The 17,124-nt window shown below is 53.0% G+C and overlaps 1 protein-coding gene and 1 long non-coding RNA gene across 9 annotated transcripts in view; both read left to right on the top strand.

Moving 5' to 3' along the window:
• Positions 1-16,635, top strand: part of RANBP10 (RAN binding protein 10) — an 84,924-nt gene extending 68,289 nt beyond the window's left edge. For 3 of the 8 annotated variants that reach the window (XM_077983600.1, XM_028840433.2, XM_077983601.1), the window contains 10 exons: positions 5,302-5,324; positions 7,903-8,087; positions 11,048-11,160; positions 12,634-12,742; positions 12,854-13,002; positions 13,198-13,402; positions 14,173-14,294; positions 14,749-14,894; positions 15,200-15,311; positions 16,073-16,635. In XM_077983600.1, the coding sequence (XP_077839726.1) occupies positions 5,302-5,324; positions 7,903-8,087; positions 11,048-11,160; positions 12,634-12,742; positions 12,854-13,002; positions 13,198-13,402; positions 14,173-14,294; positions 14,749-14,894; positions 15,200-15,311; positions 16,073-16,203 (1,295 nt within the window). In that variant the 3' untranslated portion in view covers positions 16,204-16,635. 8 annotated transcript variants of the gene reach the window in all.
• On the top strand, positions 2,877-4,714 carry LOC144337650 (uncharacterized). Its single transcript, XR_013411061.1, has 2 exons — positions 2,877-3,009; positions 3,670-4,714. It is a non-coding gene; the product is annotated as an uncharacterized LOC144337650 (long non-coding RNA).
• Positions 16,636-17,124: the final 489 nt, after the last annotated feature.

The raw sequence follows: 17,124 nt of genomic DNA, 5'->3' as shown, positions 1-17,124 counted from the left end.
TGACCACCTGGCTGCAGTTGCTAGTGACCAGCTGGTAAGGAGCTAGCGGGTAGAGGGTGGGCCAGGGCCTCAAGACAGCTCTTCACTCTCCACTCGGCACTCTGACTCCAGCTATTTCTTGCTTCTGGGTTCTGCTATCAAAGTCCCAGGGGCCACTATTGTGGGCTTTCACCCTATATGCAAGCCCCCCTTCACCGGCCCCCTTGTATAGTTGCCTTCCTCACATCCCTCCAGCTTGTCCACATTTTGCTCATGGATGGGGGCAGACTCTGCTGTTCCCTCTGTACCTGCATCTGTCTCCTCCAGGCCCTTCATGTGCACCAGGACCACCAAAGGGCCATGAGCTCTTTGCCAGTCAAGTCCCAAGGTCCCATAGAGAGCAGATGGCCACTTTAATGTCACCTCAAACCCTTCGGCTGGTTTTAGAAACCCATCTTCTTAGTGGATGCTTTTTATAGACCCCCATCCAAGACCTCACACATCTTGTAATGAAACTTCATCTAGTAGTATTTTGACTTTTTTTCCAGCCTGTCAGCACTTTCTGTGTTCTTACTTGTTCTATCTCAAATATTTGATATCCTTTTCAGTCTTGTATTAATCTAAAATTTGTTGTTTGTGTTTATGTTTTCATGAAGATGTTGTTAAAAAATATAGAAAGAAGAGAAGGTTAAGATTTGAGCCCTTCAGTGTACAGTTGAGCTTGTCCTGGGAGACATCAGCCATTTAAGAATAATTAAGTTGGCCGGGCACGGTGGCTCATGCCTGTAATCCCAGCACTTTGGGAGGCCAAGGCGGGTGGATCACAAGGTCAGGAGATCGAGACCATCCTGACTAACATGGTGAAACCTGTCTCTACTAAAAATACAAAAAATTAGTTGGGCGCAGTGGCAGGCACCTGTGGTCCCAGCTACTCGGGAGGCTGAGGCAGGAGAATGGCGTGGGCCCAGGAGGCGGAGCTTGCAGTGAGTCGAGATCGCGCCACTGCACTCCAGCCTGGGCGACAGAGCCAGACTCCATCTCAAAAAAAAAAAAAAAAAAAAGGAATAACTAAGTTGGTCAAGCGCAGTGGCTTACACCTGTATTCCCAGCACTTTGAGAGGCCGAGGTGGGCAGATGGCTTGAGCCCAGGAATTCGAGATGAGTCTGGGCAAGTGGTGAGATCCGGTCCCTATTAAAAAAAAAAAAATCAGTTCCTGAAGCTCATATTTTTCCATTTTTTCCACATGGATATTATTGAAACCTTACTGAAAATGGGATATGGCCTGTCCCCTGCATTTTTAGATCACAAAATGTAATGGGAAAGCAGTGAAGTTGGAGTGACAGAATGCGTGGTGAATCTTCTACTGTCCCTGTTTCCTTTTCCCAAGCCATCCTATCAATAATGTGCTTCAGAATCGAACCCTTCCCCATTTTACAGCAGCGGAATGATGTCTCCTGCCTCTGGCCTCCCTGCTCCTTTCCTCTGTCAACAGCCCTTGCCCTATGTACTATTGGTCAGTTATCTGCATAATTGTTAGTCATATGCCATCTCTCTTGCTGGAATCTGAGGGCCAGGCTCTGCAGCTGTTTCTCTAGTCTTGTGACAGCAAATACTTGGTAGAAGGATGAAGGAATGAGTGAACAGAGATACGGACTGATGTCTCATTTGCAAGGGGTCCATGTGCTCACAGAGTCATTTCCACACAGCTCTGTGCTTTCCCACAAGGTCTTTATGTTCTCAGCCTCAGAGGTCCCTGACCTATGTCTGTTTGACTCAGGGTACTCCTTATCAGCAAGTTTGGCTATCCTATTTGCATTCTGGATCTTTGCCTGAACCTTCTTCCCCTGGGCCAACTCAGATCTTGCCATCAAAGTGACGTTGCAGGCTGGAGGAGCAGTGTTGCCCTTGTCTAGTGCAGTAGTGGGTGGAGTAGCGTCTTTCCTCATTCTCCTGGAAGCACCTCAAGGCCTTATCCTTCCTGGGTGCCATTGAGAGGCAGAGTTGGGCAAGCCTGGGTAAGTCATCCCCTGACCAAAAGTGTTGCAGTTTCCTCACCCTGTGGCATTACTGCAGCTGACTTATATGTAGACCTCAGAGTTCATGAAGTAGCTTTCACAGAATGTCTCATTTTCTCCCTTTTTCCTTGAAGTCGAGATATCGATATTATCTCTTTTTTTCAGATGAGCTCAGAGAGGTTGGGATACTCGCCAAATGTCACACTGCATATAATTTATGGAGCTTGGATTCCCTTTTTCCAGGCTTCTTGGGGACTCCTCCATGAGCCCTGGAGTAAGCAATATCCTGGCCATGCTGAGATCCATGAGGGCAGCTCCTGGGCAGACCTGGAGGGTGGACATTGGGGTCTCCTCCTGGGTAGAGAGATTTCCAGATTCAGTCCTGCCAGCATGCCAGAGTCATGCCGACTGTGCATGTGGGGCCCAGAAGTGGCCTCAGACAGGCAGACCATGTGGCTTATGAGCATCCCTCAGTGAGAAGCAAACAAAATAGCCAAACAAAGAATATAAACCATCTCTCTGCACCTTGGTTTTTTCATATGTGACCTAGTGTCAGAGGCAGTATACATCTTCCAAGGTTGTCTAAGGATTGAATGGTGCCTTATAAGACACTCAGTCCAGTGCCCAGCAGAAAGGAAGCATGTGGTATGCACTGGCTGACATGATTCCAGCCAGGTTTCTGGGAGACCTGTTGTCAGATCCTCACCTGTTCTATTTTGCAGGGCTTCAGTTTCTTTTCTGGGTAGGGGTTGGAGTAGCAGACTGGAGATCTCTAAGGAATCAGCAGTTTGAAAACCTCTGAGGCCAAAAGCTCAGGAGCTTCTGGGAGATGTAAGACTTTATCTAGGGCTGGGCGCGGTGGCTCACGCCTGTAATCCCAGCACTTTGGGAGGCCGAGATGGGTGGATAATGAGGTCAGGAGATTGAGACCATCCTGGCTAACACAGTGAAACCCCGTCTCTACTAAAAATACAAAAAAATTGCCGGACGTGGTGGCAGGATCCTGTAGTCCCAGCTACTCGGGAGGCTGAGACAGGAGAATGGCGTGAACTTGGCCGGGCGCGGTGGCTCACGCCTGTAATCCCAACACTTTGGGAAGCCAAATCAGGCGGATCACGAGGTCAGGAGATCGAGACCATCCTGGCTAACACGGTGAAACCCTGTCTCCACTAAAAATACAAAAAAAGTAGCCGGGCATGGTGGCAGACACCTGTAGTCCCAGCTACTTGGGAGGCTAAGGCAGGAGAATGGCGTGAACCTGGGAGGCGGAGCTTGCAGTGAGCCGAGATCGCGCCACTGCCCTCCAGCCTGGGTGACAGAACTAGACTCCATCTTAAAAAAAAGACTTTATCTAAAAAATGAGAGGGTTTTGAGTCCTTGGGAGAATCTCCACTGGTCCTGAGTCATTTCCCAATGTGAATAACATGGGTGCTCTGGTGGCTTGCTTATATAGTTGGGGTCCCACTGCCCTCTACTCTCACTTCCAATTCAGAGCTGAGGTCCCTAGAAATGCAGCCACTTCTCTTGGCAGGAGGGTTTTTGACAAGCCATTTTTTGTTTTTGGTTTTTTGGGACGGGGTCTTGCTCTGTCACCCAAGCTGGAACCCAGTGGCACAATCATACTAGCTCACTGCAGCCTCAACCTGCAGGGCTCAAGTGGTCCTCCTGTCTCAGCCTCCCAAGTCGCTGGGACCACAGCTAATTTTATATATTTTGTAGAGACGGAGCCTCGCTGTGTTGCTCATGCTGGTCTTGAACTCCTGTTCTCAAGAGATCCTCCCACACAGGCCATTGTTAACCTGCGCTTTGCCAGCTTGGAACCTCTGAGGACTCTGACTGCGTATGGTCTGGAGATAGGCAGCTGCCACCCTCCCTGTTTCCGCTTCTCTGTCAGCTTAGAGATGACATTGGAGCATCGGACTAGGAACGAATCCAGCCCCACCATTTTTGCTAGCTTTATGACTACTGGCAAATTGTCGAACCTCTGAGGCTTTTCTCCTTTGTAAAATGGGATAAGCCTGCTTCCCAAAGTTGGTATGAGGATCAGACGAAGTAATGGATGGAAAAGGGGTGAGGCATGGTGGCTCACGCCTGTAATCCCAGCACTTTGGGAGGCCAAGGCGGGCAGATCACTTGAGGTCAGGAATTCAAGACCAGCCTGGCCAACATGGTGAAACCCCATCTCTACCAAAAATACAAAAATATGTATTAGCTGGGCGTGGTGGTATGTGCCTGTAGTCCCAGCTACTCAGGAGGCTGAGGCAGGAGAATTGCTTGAACTCGGGAAGCAGAGGTTGAAGTGAGCCAAGATTGTGCTACTGCACTCTAGCCTGGGCGACAGTGTGAGACCTTGTTTCCAAAAAAGGATCTGGCATGCACAATAGGTTTCCATAAATATGTGTCGAATCAAGAGAAGAATCAGGCCTTCTAAAGGGCCGCAGGGGATAGATCTTTTGAATTTAGTTCCCCTTAGCAGGCTTTCTTTGAGGGTGGAAGAGCTGTGCACCTACCTAAGCATCTGATTTCACTTCTGGCCAGGCCGCCAGTGAAGAGAAGGTCATGGTGTGATTAAAACTACTTAGCCCGGGCCGGGCTCAGTGGCTCACGCCTGTAATCCCAGTACTTTGGGAGGCCAAGGTGGGCGGATCACGAGGTCAGGAGATCGAGACCATCCTAGCTAACCCGGTGAAACCCCGTCTCTACTAAAAATACACAAAAATTAGCCCAGCGTAGTGGCAGGTGCTTGTATTCCCAGCTACTCGGAGGCTGAGGCAGGAGAATGGCGTGAACCTGAGAGGCAGAGCTTGCAGTGAGCCGAGATCGCGCCACTGCATTCCAGCCTGGGCGACAAAGCGAGACTCCATCTTAAAAAAAAAAAAAAAAAAAAACAAACAAACCTGCCCAGCCGGACACGATAGCTCATGCCTGTAATCCCAGCACTTTGGGAGGCTGAGGCGGGCAGATCACTTGAGGTCAGGGGTTCAAGACCAGCCTGGCCAACATGGTGAAATGCTGTCTCTACTAAAAATATAATACGAGTGTGATGGTGGGCACCTGTAATCTCAGCTACTCTTGAGGCTGAGGCAGGAGAATCGCTTGAACTGGGAGGCAGAGGTTGCGGTGAGCCAAGATCGCACTACTGCACTCCAGCCTGGGCTACACAGGGAGACTCTGTCTCAAAACAACAACAACAACAACAAGAAACCAAAAAAACAATACCTGGCCCTAGCACTGGCTCCACCATGGGGTGCAGAGGCAGAGTAGCCCCAGGGGCTGGCCCTGATAACTGTTCCTTTCCCCCCACAGGTATAGCCTTCACAGACCTCCCGGTGAGTACTACTATTGGGTCTTCCCCTCCTGGGCTTCTGGGGGCTGACTGGGGTGGGCATGGTGGTACCTGCAAGTGCAGGGTGTGGAGTCTGGTTCTTTCCCCAACCAGGGATGTGTGCCATGCTGTCAGCTTGAGGGTACCAGGAGGGGCACTTGCTGGCCTTCCTCTCTCTCCAGCAGCAAGGTCTGGTCTTCCTACGACTCTTAGCAGGTGACAGTAATTTGTGGCATTTCCAGAGGCAGCTGTGGGCCTGGGGGGGTTAGGGTGGTGGAATGAAGATAGCTCCATGGCTCAGCTGGTCTAAGCCAGCTCTGTGTCACCTGGGGTGCAGAGTGTAGGGAATTATTCCTGAACTGTGAGGGAACCCAGTCCCTGTACATACCCATCAGAGATCCCTGAGGAAAGCCAGTGCCCTAGGGGAACTCATCTGCTACTACCTAGGGCACCCCCAAGCCAGAGAGGTGAGCTTTGTGGGGTCTTCTCTTCTTATAAAAGGATGGGGTTTTCTGCTTGCTTAGTTCAGGGTGTATCCTCACCTCCAGCCATCCCACACCTGTACCCCAGTACCTCTTTATTATGAGTCATCACAGGCCTAATCACATGCAGTGCCTCCACCCAGGATGCTGGGAGCCTGGCCTGGCTCTGTGTGTTCTGGCTGGGTTCTGGGAGGAAGGAAGGTTTACTGACTCTGGTGGCTGCTTTGGGATCCCAGACACCCCAGTGATGCCCCAGGAAATGCCTTTGTGATCTTATGGGCCTCTGAAACCCAGACCATAGCACCCAGGGTCCTGTTAGAACCTCCAGTCTATGGCTCAGAATCCTTCCCTCCTACCTGGAAGCCCCAGAGAGAGGCTGTGGTCCTAGGCAAAGAGCAGATTCAGGTGGAGAATGCTGACCCTGGCTAGGGAAGAGTCTAGTTATGGGGACGTGACATGAAATGACCAGGCATGAGCATGGCCAGTATGCATCCACATGCAAGAAGGTATGGGGGATGACATTGTGGGCAGTGACGGTCAGGGAAGGCTTGCTGGAGGAGGTGGGCCTTGCCTGTGGTGTGGAGGATGGTAGGGGAAAAAAAGGAAGCGAGAGGTCCTCTGTGTGCAGAGCCCATGGTGGGCTGAAGCCAGCATACAGGAAAAGGTCCCACACCTTGTGCAGATACAAAAATGCATGGTTAGCCGGGTGCGCTGGCTCATGCCTGTGATCCCAGCACTTTAGGAGGCCAAGGTGGGCAGATCACCTGAGGTCGGGAGTTCAAGACCAGCCTGACCAACATGGAGAAACCCTGTCTCTACTAAAAATACAAAATTAGCTGGGCATGGTGGCGCATGCCTGTAATCTCAGCTGCTCAGGAGACTGAGGCAGGAGAATCACTTGAACCCAGGAGGTGGAGGTTGCGGTGAGCTGAAATCGCGCCATTGCACTCCAGCCTGGGCAACAAGAGCGAAACTCCGTCTCAAAGAAAAAAAGTGCATGGTACTCAGGAAGGAACATGGCCTGAGCATGGGATGAAGAGTGGACTGAGGGCCCTAAGAAGACCATCTGCAGTGACAGTGGGGAGGAGGCTAGCGAGGCTCTGGATAGTAGCAGCGGGGAGCCCCAGGAACCATCAAGTGAGGGAGGGACTGGACAAAAGCCAGTCATGGCAGAGGCTAGGTGGAAAGCAGGGAGCCCTACACCCTACTGGCCAGAAGATCCTCCTCTTAGCAAGCGTCTAACAGGAAGGGTAGCTTCTCTTCACCCTTTGCCAGCACCAGGGGTCTAGACCACTGGTTCCCTTTTGCCATGCTCCCCTCCTCCCTCCTTTCCTATGTCATCCCATCTCTGCCTACCCCATTGTGTATCTATTTTTTTTTTTTTGAGGCAGGGACTCACTCTTGACACCAAGACTGGGTTGTAGTGGCAGAATCGCAGCTCACTGCAGCCTCAATTTCCTGGACTCAAGCCTCTTCCACCTTAGCCTCCCGTGTAGCTGGGATCACAGGTGCACACCACCACACCTGGCTAATTTTTATTTTTTTATTTTTTGTAGAGACAGGGTCTCACTTCGTTGCCCAAGCTGGTCTCGAAAACCTGGGCTCAAGCGATCCTCCTAAATTGGCCTCCCAAAGTGCTGGGATTACAGGCATGAGCCACCGTGCCCAGCCTCATGTGTCTATTTTTTTTGTGGCAGAGAGGTCCTTGGCCCTGGAACTTTCCGAGAGGAGCCATGATCCACCATTGCAGCAGACCTTCACAGGCATGTCTGCAGGGTCGTGGAGCCCAGCCCATCTCTGTATGCCTTGACTGAGTTCCAGAAAGGGTTCTTGGGCCTTGAGGACACAAAGGCCTCTGATGCAGGGCAGGACACTCTCCATGATGTGCCTTGCTTGCTTTTCTTTTGCTTTCTCCCCTCAAGCTTTGGGGCATAATGTCTCTGCTAGGGAGGTGGACAGAGGTGGCTCTGCCCTGCCTCCTCCAGCCTTGCTGCAACTCTCCCAGCCCGAGTATGGGGCGGCAGCAGCCATGGAGGTGAGGTGAGGCCTTACCACCCCACTGCCCTTAGGGCCTGACTGACATTTCATTCTCCTCCTCAGGCCAACCTCTACCCCACCGTAGGCCTGCAGACACCTGGGGAGATTGTGGACGCCAACTTTGGTCAGCAGCCCTTCCTGTTTGACATTGAGGACTACATGCGGGAGTGGCGTGCCAAGGTCCAGGGCACGGTCCACTGCTTCCCCATCAGTGCTCGGCTTGGCGAGTGGCAGGCAGTGCTGCAGAAGTGAGTGCCCTGCTCCCGCCCTTACCCACCCCCACGCCACCCCAGCCCACTTCACTCTAGGCGCCTGTAGGGCTACAAGCTGTTCTTAAAAATTCCAGTGGGTGGATCCTTTCTGGGAAACATTCCCAGGGCGATTCAGCCTGCAGCTCTCCTGCTTCTCTCTCGTCAGATGGACAGTTCCCGCCAAGTTCTCCAGGCTACTCCTAATTAAACCTTTGCCTCTCAGCCAGATTGGAGGTTCCTGTATATAAGATCACCAGCAGGGCTGTTTTCCTTCACCAGGTCATTTTGCAGAGGGTTTTGCAGAGGATGCCCTGTGGTCTCTTCCTTTGTGGACCCTTTTTCTACCATAGGGAGTATCCATGATGCCGTGACTCTGGCCTGAGGCCACCTCACAGGGCCCAGCATCCAGCTGAGTCTCATTCGTCTGTAGCAGTGGTGGAAGGAAGGGAGTCCTCCCTAGGACCAGCTAAGCTAGCTCCTTGGCTGATTAATTCCCAGACTGTCCTGGAAGCCAGTGTCGCTGAACTCCCAAGGGAGGCCAGCTTTGGGTTTCTCTTGCACTTGCCAGCTGCAAGCCTGAGTGAGGCAGTGGCCAGTACCCACTCTGCCAGGAGGTGGGTGTTAGCTTAGCTCCCAAGGATGGGCAGATGGGCACGGGGAACAGCTAGGCTTCCACTACCTCTGGTCATTGCCCTGCAAAGGCACCAGGGTGCTAGGGTCCTTGGGGTGGGGTTGGGGTGCACACTGGTTTCTTTGTACAGCCTTTGTCCCTTGAGGCAGACCCCAAGGATGGGCTGAGGCAGGGGCTAGGTGGCCAGACCTTCCCCAGGAAAAACAGCATTGTTGCCTCTTGTTCCCAGTCCCCCAGAGCAGATGACAAGGACTTCCTTGGATGGCCAGGACAGTGCCACTCCCATAGCAGGCTTGGTGGGATGGGCAAGGAGAGGGGTGAAGATGCCAAGTCTGTGTAGAGGAGGAACTGATCCTCTCAGTTTTCAGGGCCTCGGCTCAGCACATGGATGTGTTTTTGTTTCGGGGTTTTTAAAAAAATATTGAGATGGAGTCGCACTATGTTGCCTAGGTTGGACTCCTGGGCTCAAGTGATCCTCCCACCTCAGCCTTCTGAGTAGCTGGCATCACAGGCATGTGCTACCATGTCCGGCATAGCACATAGGTGTTTCTGTTTCCGTGTGTGTATCCATGTGCTTGTGTGTGTTCATATGTAGCATTTGCCAAGACCTGCATATAATTTGTGTACTATGGTTTTATATAACTTCATTTAATGAATATTGATAATGGCTATGTTATCACAGAGACAAATTTGTCACATGCCTTTTGGCTGGCTTCCTCTAGTGGAAGGTCTGGTAATTTCCTCTCTTTTACTTGTGTAGGTAACCCTCTTGTAGGTAAAGAATTTTTCATATTTCCCCTTGTGTTTATAATAATAATATGGTGTAATAATAATAATTATACTTACTTTACTTTTTTCTGAGTCAGGGTTTTACTGTATTGCCCAGGCAGAGTGCAGTGACACAGTCATGGCTCACTGCAGCATCGACCTTCTGGGCTCAAGCAATTCCTCTACCTCAGTCTCCTGAGTAGCTGGGACTGTAGGCATACACCACCATGCATGGCTAATTTTTTGTATTTTTTGTGGGGAAGGGTTTCACCATGTTGCCCAGATTGGTCTCAAACTCCTGGGCTCAAGTGATTTGCCTGCCTCGGCCTCCCAAAGTGTTGGGATTACAGGTGAGAGCCACTACACCCAGCCAATAATTATTTTTAAAGTAGAGATGAGATCTTGCAATGATGGCCAGGTTGGTCTTGAACTCCTGGCCTCAAGTGATCCTCTCGCCTTGTCCTCCCAAAGTGCTGGGATGACAGTCATGAGCCATCACGCCCAGCTGATAATTATTATTTATACTATAATATTATGTAATATATCATTTCATAATAAGAAGAAGTCTTATTTATGGACTTCTTCCTGCCGGGTACTTTATGTGTATTATCTCATTTACCCCTTAAAGCCTGAGAGAACACACACCCAAACTTCTGTGCCTTCCACCTGACAACCCTTCAGACATTTGTGTTTAGAGTTACAGTAATGACATCAGATACATGCACACACCAAGGTGTTCACTCCTGTACACATCAGATTCGAGGGTTCAGCCTCTGCTCTATATGTGTACACACATGTGCCACTGTTCAGCCAGCTTCTGCTGGGGTAAAATGGCTACTGGGAGTCAGACTCCTCCAGACCATTTCCCAGTGACTGTGTTCCCACTGGCCCTGCTGCTGCCTATCTCTGCCTGGCAAAATCAGCCTGATCGCTTGGCTTCTTGGGCCCCTGATTTGTGGCATATCATGGTGTAACTCTGTGTTGTGAGTTAGCTTCCCATCACTCACTCACTAGAGCTGGAACTGCTGAGGGCAGGTTCACCTGGGGGACTGAAATGCTTCTGTCAGGTACATGGCACAGCCTGCAGAGGGGCTCCTGTGTCTGTAGAAGGTGTGCATGTGGCATGCATCTTGTCTGGGAAGCTGCCAGATTACCTGACTGGCTGCAGTTTTGGGACGCTATCAGTGAGACCATTGGCCCCGTAGGCTTGCTGCAGTTCCCAAAGAGGCAGCCACCTGTGAGGAGTGTGCCTGTGTGTGTACTTCTGTTATCGTACTCGCTTACTTGTGGGCAGCATGTCTCAGAGAAACTGCAGCCACTCCTCTGAACTGTGGGCACACAGGTGAACAGCCCCTCCGCAGCCTGACTTCGTGACCACGGGGCACCATGGGGGAAGTTTTCATTTTGTTTCAGCCCCTTTATTCTCATTCTGTGGAGGTTACACCTCCAGGATGTGTTTAGGGAGACCTCTGGGGGAGGTAATCTGCCCTGAGTCCATCAGGTGGTCATTGAGAAGTGCAGTTCTTGAGTGTCACCTGAAGCTCTTCCTTTCTTCTAGCATGGTCTCATCTTACCTCGTGCATCATGGGTATTGTGCCACAGCCACAGCTTTTGCTCGAATGACTGAAACCCCGATTCAGGAAGAACAGGCATCCATAAAGAACAGACAAAGTAAGGTTTATTCTGCTTTCCCCTTTTCCTCCCTCACCTGTCCCTAACTCTGCTCTCTGGCTCATGCCAACCCTGGTTCACCTGTCAGGAGTCCATTCAGCTCTGGTCCTCATGACCAGCCTGCAGCCCAAGGCCATGTTCCTGTCCCACCTTCAAGATGGCACTGCCCCGATGGACAGTTGGCAAGACGGAGACATCTCAGGGCAGCCTCCCTAATGCATATTCTGAAGGCTGGGCGCAGGCCAGGCCCTGGCATGGCTGGTTCCATTCCTCCATTTCCTCCCTGCTTGTTTCCTTCCCCTCTGAATCCTGGATTCCTCTCAGCCTCCTGTTCATGGTCTTCCAGGAAGACTGTTTGCCTGTTACCAAACTCTCTGCCTTTCTCACCATTTACTCAGCCTTAGTAGTTCTGCTTATTCTTAGCCAGAGAGGGGACTGAAGTGGTCAGACAGGGCAAAGCCAGTGCTCAATGACTGCTATGGGGGCACTGCTCTCCGCTCCCCACCTCTGGTCCTGCCCTTTGCTGACCACCTAGAGTCCTCGCTTCGCCAGAGCTCTCCCAGTGTTGATGCTGGCCTGGATGCTGTGCATCTGGAGGCTCTTTCATGGAAGGAGCGGTGTTGGAAAAGTGGAAAAAGAGCCCAGGGAGGAGCTAGAAGGAGAAAAGGAGAGTGAGGGCGAGTGGGTGTGGATATGCGTGTGTGTGAGTGCCTGCCTGCCCCTTTCCGAGCCTGCTGTCTCTTCTGTATATGCATGTTTCTGTCTCCCAGAGAAGCTGTGTTCAGCCAGACAGAAAGGGATCCCAGACTTGGGATCTATGAATGACAGCCTCAGACCCTGAAGTTGCTCCCAGCGAGATGCACGAGGCCCCATGGCAAGAGCAAAAAGGCAGCAGCAAGATGCTGATGGCCTGAGAGGTGTCAACGTCAGAGGTGCCAGCATGAGGAGGATGGCCTCCTCTCCCAGCAGGGGGCATGCTGCAGCCCTTGAAGACCACCAGGCACAACCCTGATCAGAAACCAGTGTGATTTCCTTGCCATTACCCTGTGAGGCCTGGAAAGAGAGGAGTGTATCTGAAGAGGAGCCCCTCAGGCCACCAAGCTGCCTGGGTGCCCATCCCCAGATCATGCTGCCCCAGCTGGGGCCCTACCCTGCCCCCAGGTTCCTGGCACCATGTGCCTTGCAGGAACAGGCCTCCACATTTACCCTCCTGCCTTTGGACTGAGTTTCCCCTCCATCTTCCCCGTATTCTTGAGGACTCTGACGCTTGGCAGAAACCAGGATCTGTTGGGCTGGGCAGTCAGGTTCTTTCTCCAGCCTCCTCTCCTGTGAGCATTTCAAGCTGGCGAGGCACTCTGAGCCAGCCCATCTGATCATGGCCAGCCCCTGCCCTGAGGCTGGCAGCATCCCAGGCATGTGGCTGTGGGAGAGGTCTGTAGCCCTTGCTCACTGCTGTGTTCTTGCACCCTGCAGAGATCCAGAAGCTGGTGCTGGAGGGCCGTGTGGGCGAGGCCATCGAGACCACCCAGCGCTTCTACCCAGGGCTGCTGGAGCACAACCCCAACCTCCTCTTCATGCTCAAGTAAGTCTTGGGCATGACCCCAGCTCCCCCAGAGTCCAGCCCCTCTCAGCTGGTGATGGGAACGTCAGCCTGGACCACAACCAGAGCATTATTGCTCCGCTCCCTCCGCAGGTGCCGGCAGTTTGTGGAGATGGTGAATGGGACGGACAGTGAGGTCCGCAGCTTGAGCTCCCGAAGCCCCAAGTCCCAGGACAGCTACCCTGGCTCCCCCAGCCTCAGCCCCCGACATGGCCCCAGTAGTTCCCACATGCACAACACAGGTCAGCCACTCTCCAGAGGGCTCTGGGAAGAACTGGTGTGGAGGAGAGAGGCCACCCCACATACCCTTTCCTGGGCTGGGCTCCGGGCTCGCTGCTGGATTTGGGAGAAGGGAAATGGGACCACTGTGGTTATTCTTGGGGCTCCACTTGAGGGCAAGCTGCCCCTCCTCTTCTGACTGTCCCCCTGGCTTCTAGGAGCAGACAGTCCCAGCTGTAGCAATGGCGTCGTGTCCACCAAGAGCAAACAGAACCACAGTAAATACCCTGCACCCAGCTCCTCATCCTCGTCCTCCTCCTCCTCGTCCTCCTCTTCCCCATCCTCCATCAATTACTCCGAGTCCAACTCAACAGACTCCACCAAGTCCCAGCCCCACAGCAGTACCAGTAACCAGGAGACCAGGTGCCTGCCTTGCTCTGCTTCCTCCTCTGCCTTCTGCCCCATGCCAGCTGGGCCCATTGCAGTCTATCCTTTGAGTGCCCTTCCCTTCACCCCCAGCCTCCATCTCAGGTCTGTGCCTGGAGTCCTAGCTTTTGGCCCACTGGGCCAGATGTCAGCTCTGGCTTCTAGTCCTCCCCACGATTTAGCTGCACTTTCCTTGGCCTTGGCTTTCTCCAGAGGCTCCAGTGATACCAGGCTGAGGATGTGGTCTCCTCCAAAGAGGCCGGGCCTGTGAGAACTCTCAGGGTCCATCATGAGGGAGCTTTCCCTGGCTCTGGCTTTATAGACAGCCAGGTTGGGCAGGCAGGGGAAGCTAAGCTGCAGGCTAGAGCTCTAGGTGGCTCTCAGCATCCCCAGATACACCTCAAGGCTGACCTGGGTTTGGCTCCCAACCAAGGCCACAGAGATGCCCATGGGGGCCATGGGGCCCAGTCAGTAGGTTGGGGAATATGTAGAAGAGGTGTGTGAACTCAGAGGAGGGCCAGGGACGGGAAAATCACAGAGGCAGCACTGGGACAAGGGTGGGAATCAGGTGACAGGCCTCTGAGGATAGCTGGTGTCACAGTAGGGGTCAAGTGCTGAAGACTTGGAAGCCTGAGCTGTCCTTTCATGTTCCTGGGGGGTCCTCGGTTTACCCACAGCAACCCATGGCTATAGCCTGAAAGGAGGCCCAACCAGGCAGCTCCAACCACACCCCCTGGGCCAATTCCCACCTCAACCCTTCCCCACAGCGACAGTGAGATGGAGATGGAGGCAGAGCACTACCCCAACGGTGTGCTAGGAAGCATATCCACGCGCATTGTTAACGGTGCCTACAAGCATGAGGACCTGCAGACGGATGAGTCCAGCATGGGTGAGAGCCACGGCCTGGTGTGCTATTCTTTGAGGGCAGTGTGCAGTCTGGGTGCCCTCTTCCCCTGGGAGGAGCTGGGCTAGGCAGGCTTTGGCATCTTGAGAAGCTCCAGCCAGACCTTGTCCACTGCCTCCTTAGCCAATTGTGGATGGGTCCTTGAGGTGGCTCCAAATGTACGAAGGCCCTGGCCTGTGCCAAGACCACCTGTGTTTGAGGCTAGAGTGTGTTCGAGAGCGTGGCCACCCTAATGAGCACCCTGCGTCTGTGCGGGCTGGGAAGAGGGACAGCTTCCAAGTCCTCCCTGAACCCTAGACTGTGTGCCAGGTGGACGAAGAGAAGAATGCCTCAACTGTAGCTGCCTTACCTGTTCCTCCCAGTCCTTCCTGCCCCACCCCAGTCCTGCCCTTCCCTCCTCACCTCTCCTAATGTATTCTCCACTGCGTTCTGGATGCAGATGACGGGCATCCTCGGCGGCAGCTCTGCGGGGGCAACCAGGCTGCCACAGAAAGGATCATTCTGTTTGGCCGTGAGTTGCAGGCATTGAGTGAGCAGTTGGGCCGGGAGTACGGCAATAATTTGGCCCACACAGAGATGTTGCAGGTACAGGATGAGCCAGACCTCATGCAGAGCAGGCCCCATTTGGTGTTGGGGGCAGGGTGGCTCTGGGAGAGTCCAGGGGGCAGCAGGAAAGAGTGGGCTCCAGCCAGGTCTGCAGAGGGAAGTGGGGCATCTGGGCCCACTGGACATGCGTGTCCAGGCTCTGGGGAGAGTATAGCCCTGCTCGACCCTACACCCCACATTCCAGGCTGGGCATCATGCAGGGCCCTGTCTCCCTCTGGAGCCATGGGTAGCAGGGCGGGCTATGGTGTGTGCCACAGTCCTCTCAAGAATGCCCTGTTCTATAGGATGCCTTTAGCCTGCTGGCATACTCAGACCCCTGGAGCTGCCCAGTAGGCCAGCAGCTTGACCCCATCCAGAGGGAACCTGTGTGTGCTGCCCTCAACAGCGCCATTTTAGGTGAGTGAATCTATTTATTATTATTATTAGAGACAGAATCTGCTCTGTAGCCCAAGCTGGAGTGCAGTGGCACAATCTTGGCTCACCGCAATCTCCACCTCCGCCTCCCGGGTTTAAGCGATTTTCGTGCCTCAGCCTCCTGAGTCGCTGGGACTAAGGTGCATGCCACCATGCCTGGCTAGTTGTATTTTTTGTAGAGATGGGGTTTTGCCATGTTGGCCAGGTTGGTCTTGAACTTCTGGCCTCAGGTGATCTGCCTGCTTCAGCCCACCAAAGTGCTGGGATTACAGGTGTGAGCCACCATGCCTGGCCTAGGTGAGTGGATCTAACAAAAACAGAAGCTGGCCCATGGCTACCTGGGTGGTTCCCACTCCTAACCCCAATTGGCCCCAGTAAGAGCTGTTTGTCCACACTGGGGCAGCAGGCTCTGCATAGGCCCTCTCTGGTGACTCAGGACTCCTGGGCTCCCATGGTTGAACCTAAACCCTGACCTCCATCTGCCCAGCTGAGTTCATGATGGGTCCTAGGCCATGGCGGTGGGCCCAGGCCAGCCCAGTGCTCTACACTGGGCTAAGGACCTCAGGTTCCTGGCATGACCTCAGGGCCATGGCCTGGTGGCTGGGACACACTTACACAGAGGTACTGAACACTCTGTTCCAAGAGAATCTGTCTACTGCCCCCTCTTTCCACTCCCAAGGGAACTTTGACCTGGGCCCAAACCCTGGGCAGGGCAGTGACCAGGCCTTTTCTTTCCTCCACAGAGTCCCAGAACCTGCCAAAGCAGCCCCCTCTGATGCTCGCCCTGGGCCAGGCATCTGAGTGTCTCCGGCTCATGGCCCGAGCAGGCCTGGGTTCTTGCTCCTTTGCCAGAGTCGACGACTACTTGCACTAGCTGACCATGCTGGCTGGCTCCGGCTGGCCCTCCGCTGGCCCCAGGGCTGGAGCTGCCCTGCCCTCCATAGGCACCTGGTGCAGGGACTGGGAAGCCATGGACAGAGTCCACTCCTCCTGCCTGGCCTTTTCTCCTCTCCCTTTCCTTCCTTCCTTCCTTTCTCTGCCCACCACCCCCTCAGTCTCTCTCTCTCCCCTTCACGTGCAGCGGCCTGTGACACAGTATTGGCTGGTTACTCTCATGTAGCGCCTTCTATTTTGAAAGGGGGGGGTTTGTTTTGAGGAGGGGTTGGGGTTTTTAAATTTTTTTTCTCCTGACTGAGCCACCAGTATTTATCTCTGAAGAGTTTGTGCTGAGCTGGTTTCTGCTAATTTAGTGATGAAGCCTATCCAAGTTGGTGATAGCTTATTATTTTCATAAATAAAAAACAAATGAGATTTTTATATATATATATATATAAATATATATATATTTAAAAAAAGACAGTATTTATCGTAGCATTAGTGGTCCAGCACCTCTTGGGTGAGGCTGTCCAGGCACCATGTTTTCTTTGAGTCCAACTTATTAAAAAAGAATCATCTTAGGCCGGGCGCGGTGGCTCAAGCCTGTAATCCCAGCACTTTGGGAGGCCGAGACGGGCGGATCACGAGGTCAGGAGATCGAAACCATCCTGGCTAACACGGTGAAACCCCGTCTCTATTAAGAAATACAAAAAACTAGCTGGGCGAGGTGGCGGGCGCCTGTAGTCCCAGCTACTCGGGAGGCTGAGGCCGGAGAATGGCGTGAACCCGGGAGGCGGAGCTTGCAGTGAGCTGAGATCCCGCCACTGCACTCCAGCCTGGGCGACAGAGCGAGACTCCGTCTCAAAAAAAAAAAAAAAAAAAAAAAAAAAGAATCATCTTTGTCACCTCAGCCAAGTGA

This window comes from Macaca mulatta, chromosome 20 (genome assembly GCF_049350105.2).
Source record: "Macaca mulatta isolate MMU2019108-1 chromosome 20, T2T-MMU8v2.0, whole genome shotgun sequence".
In the NCBI taxonomy this organism is placed as follows: domain Eukaryota; kingdom Metazoa; phylum Chordata; class Mammalia; order Primates; family Cercopithecidae; genus Macaca; species Macaca mulatta.
The sequence above is the reverse complement of the archived record's forward strand: the minus strand, read 5'-3'. Positions and strand labels throughout refer to the sequence as shown.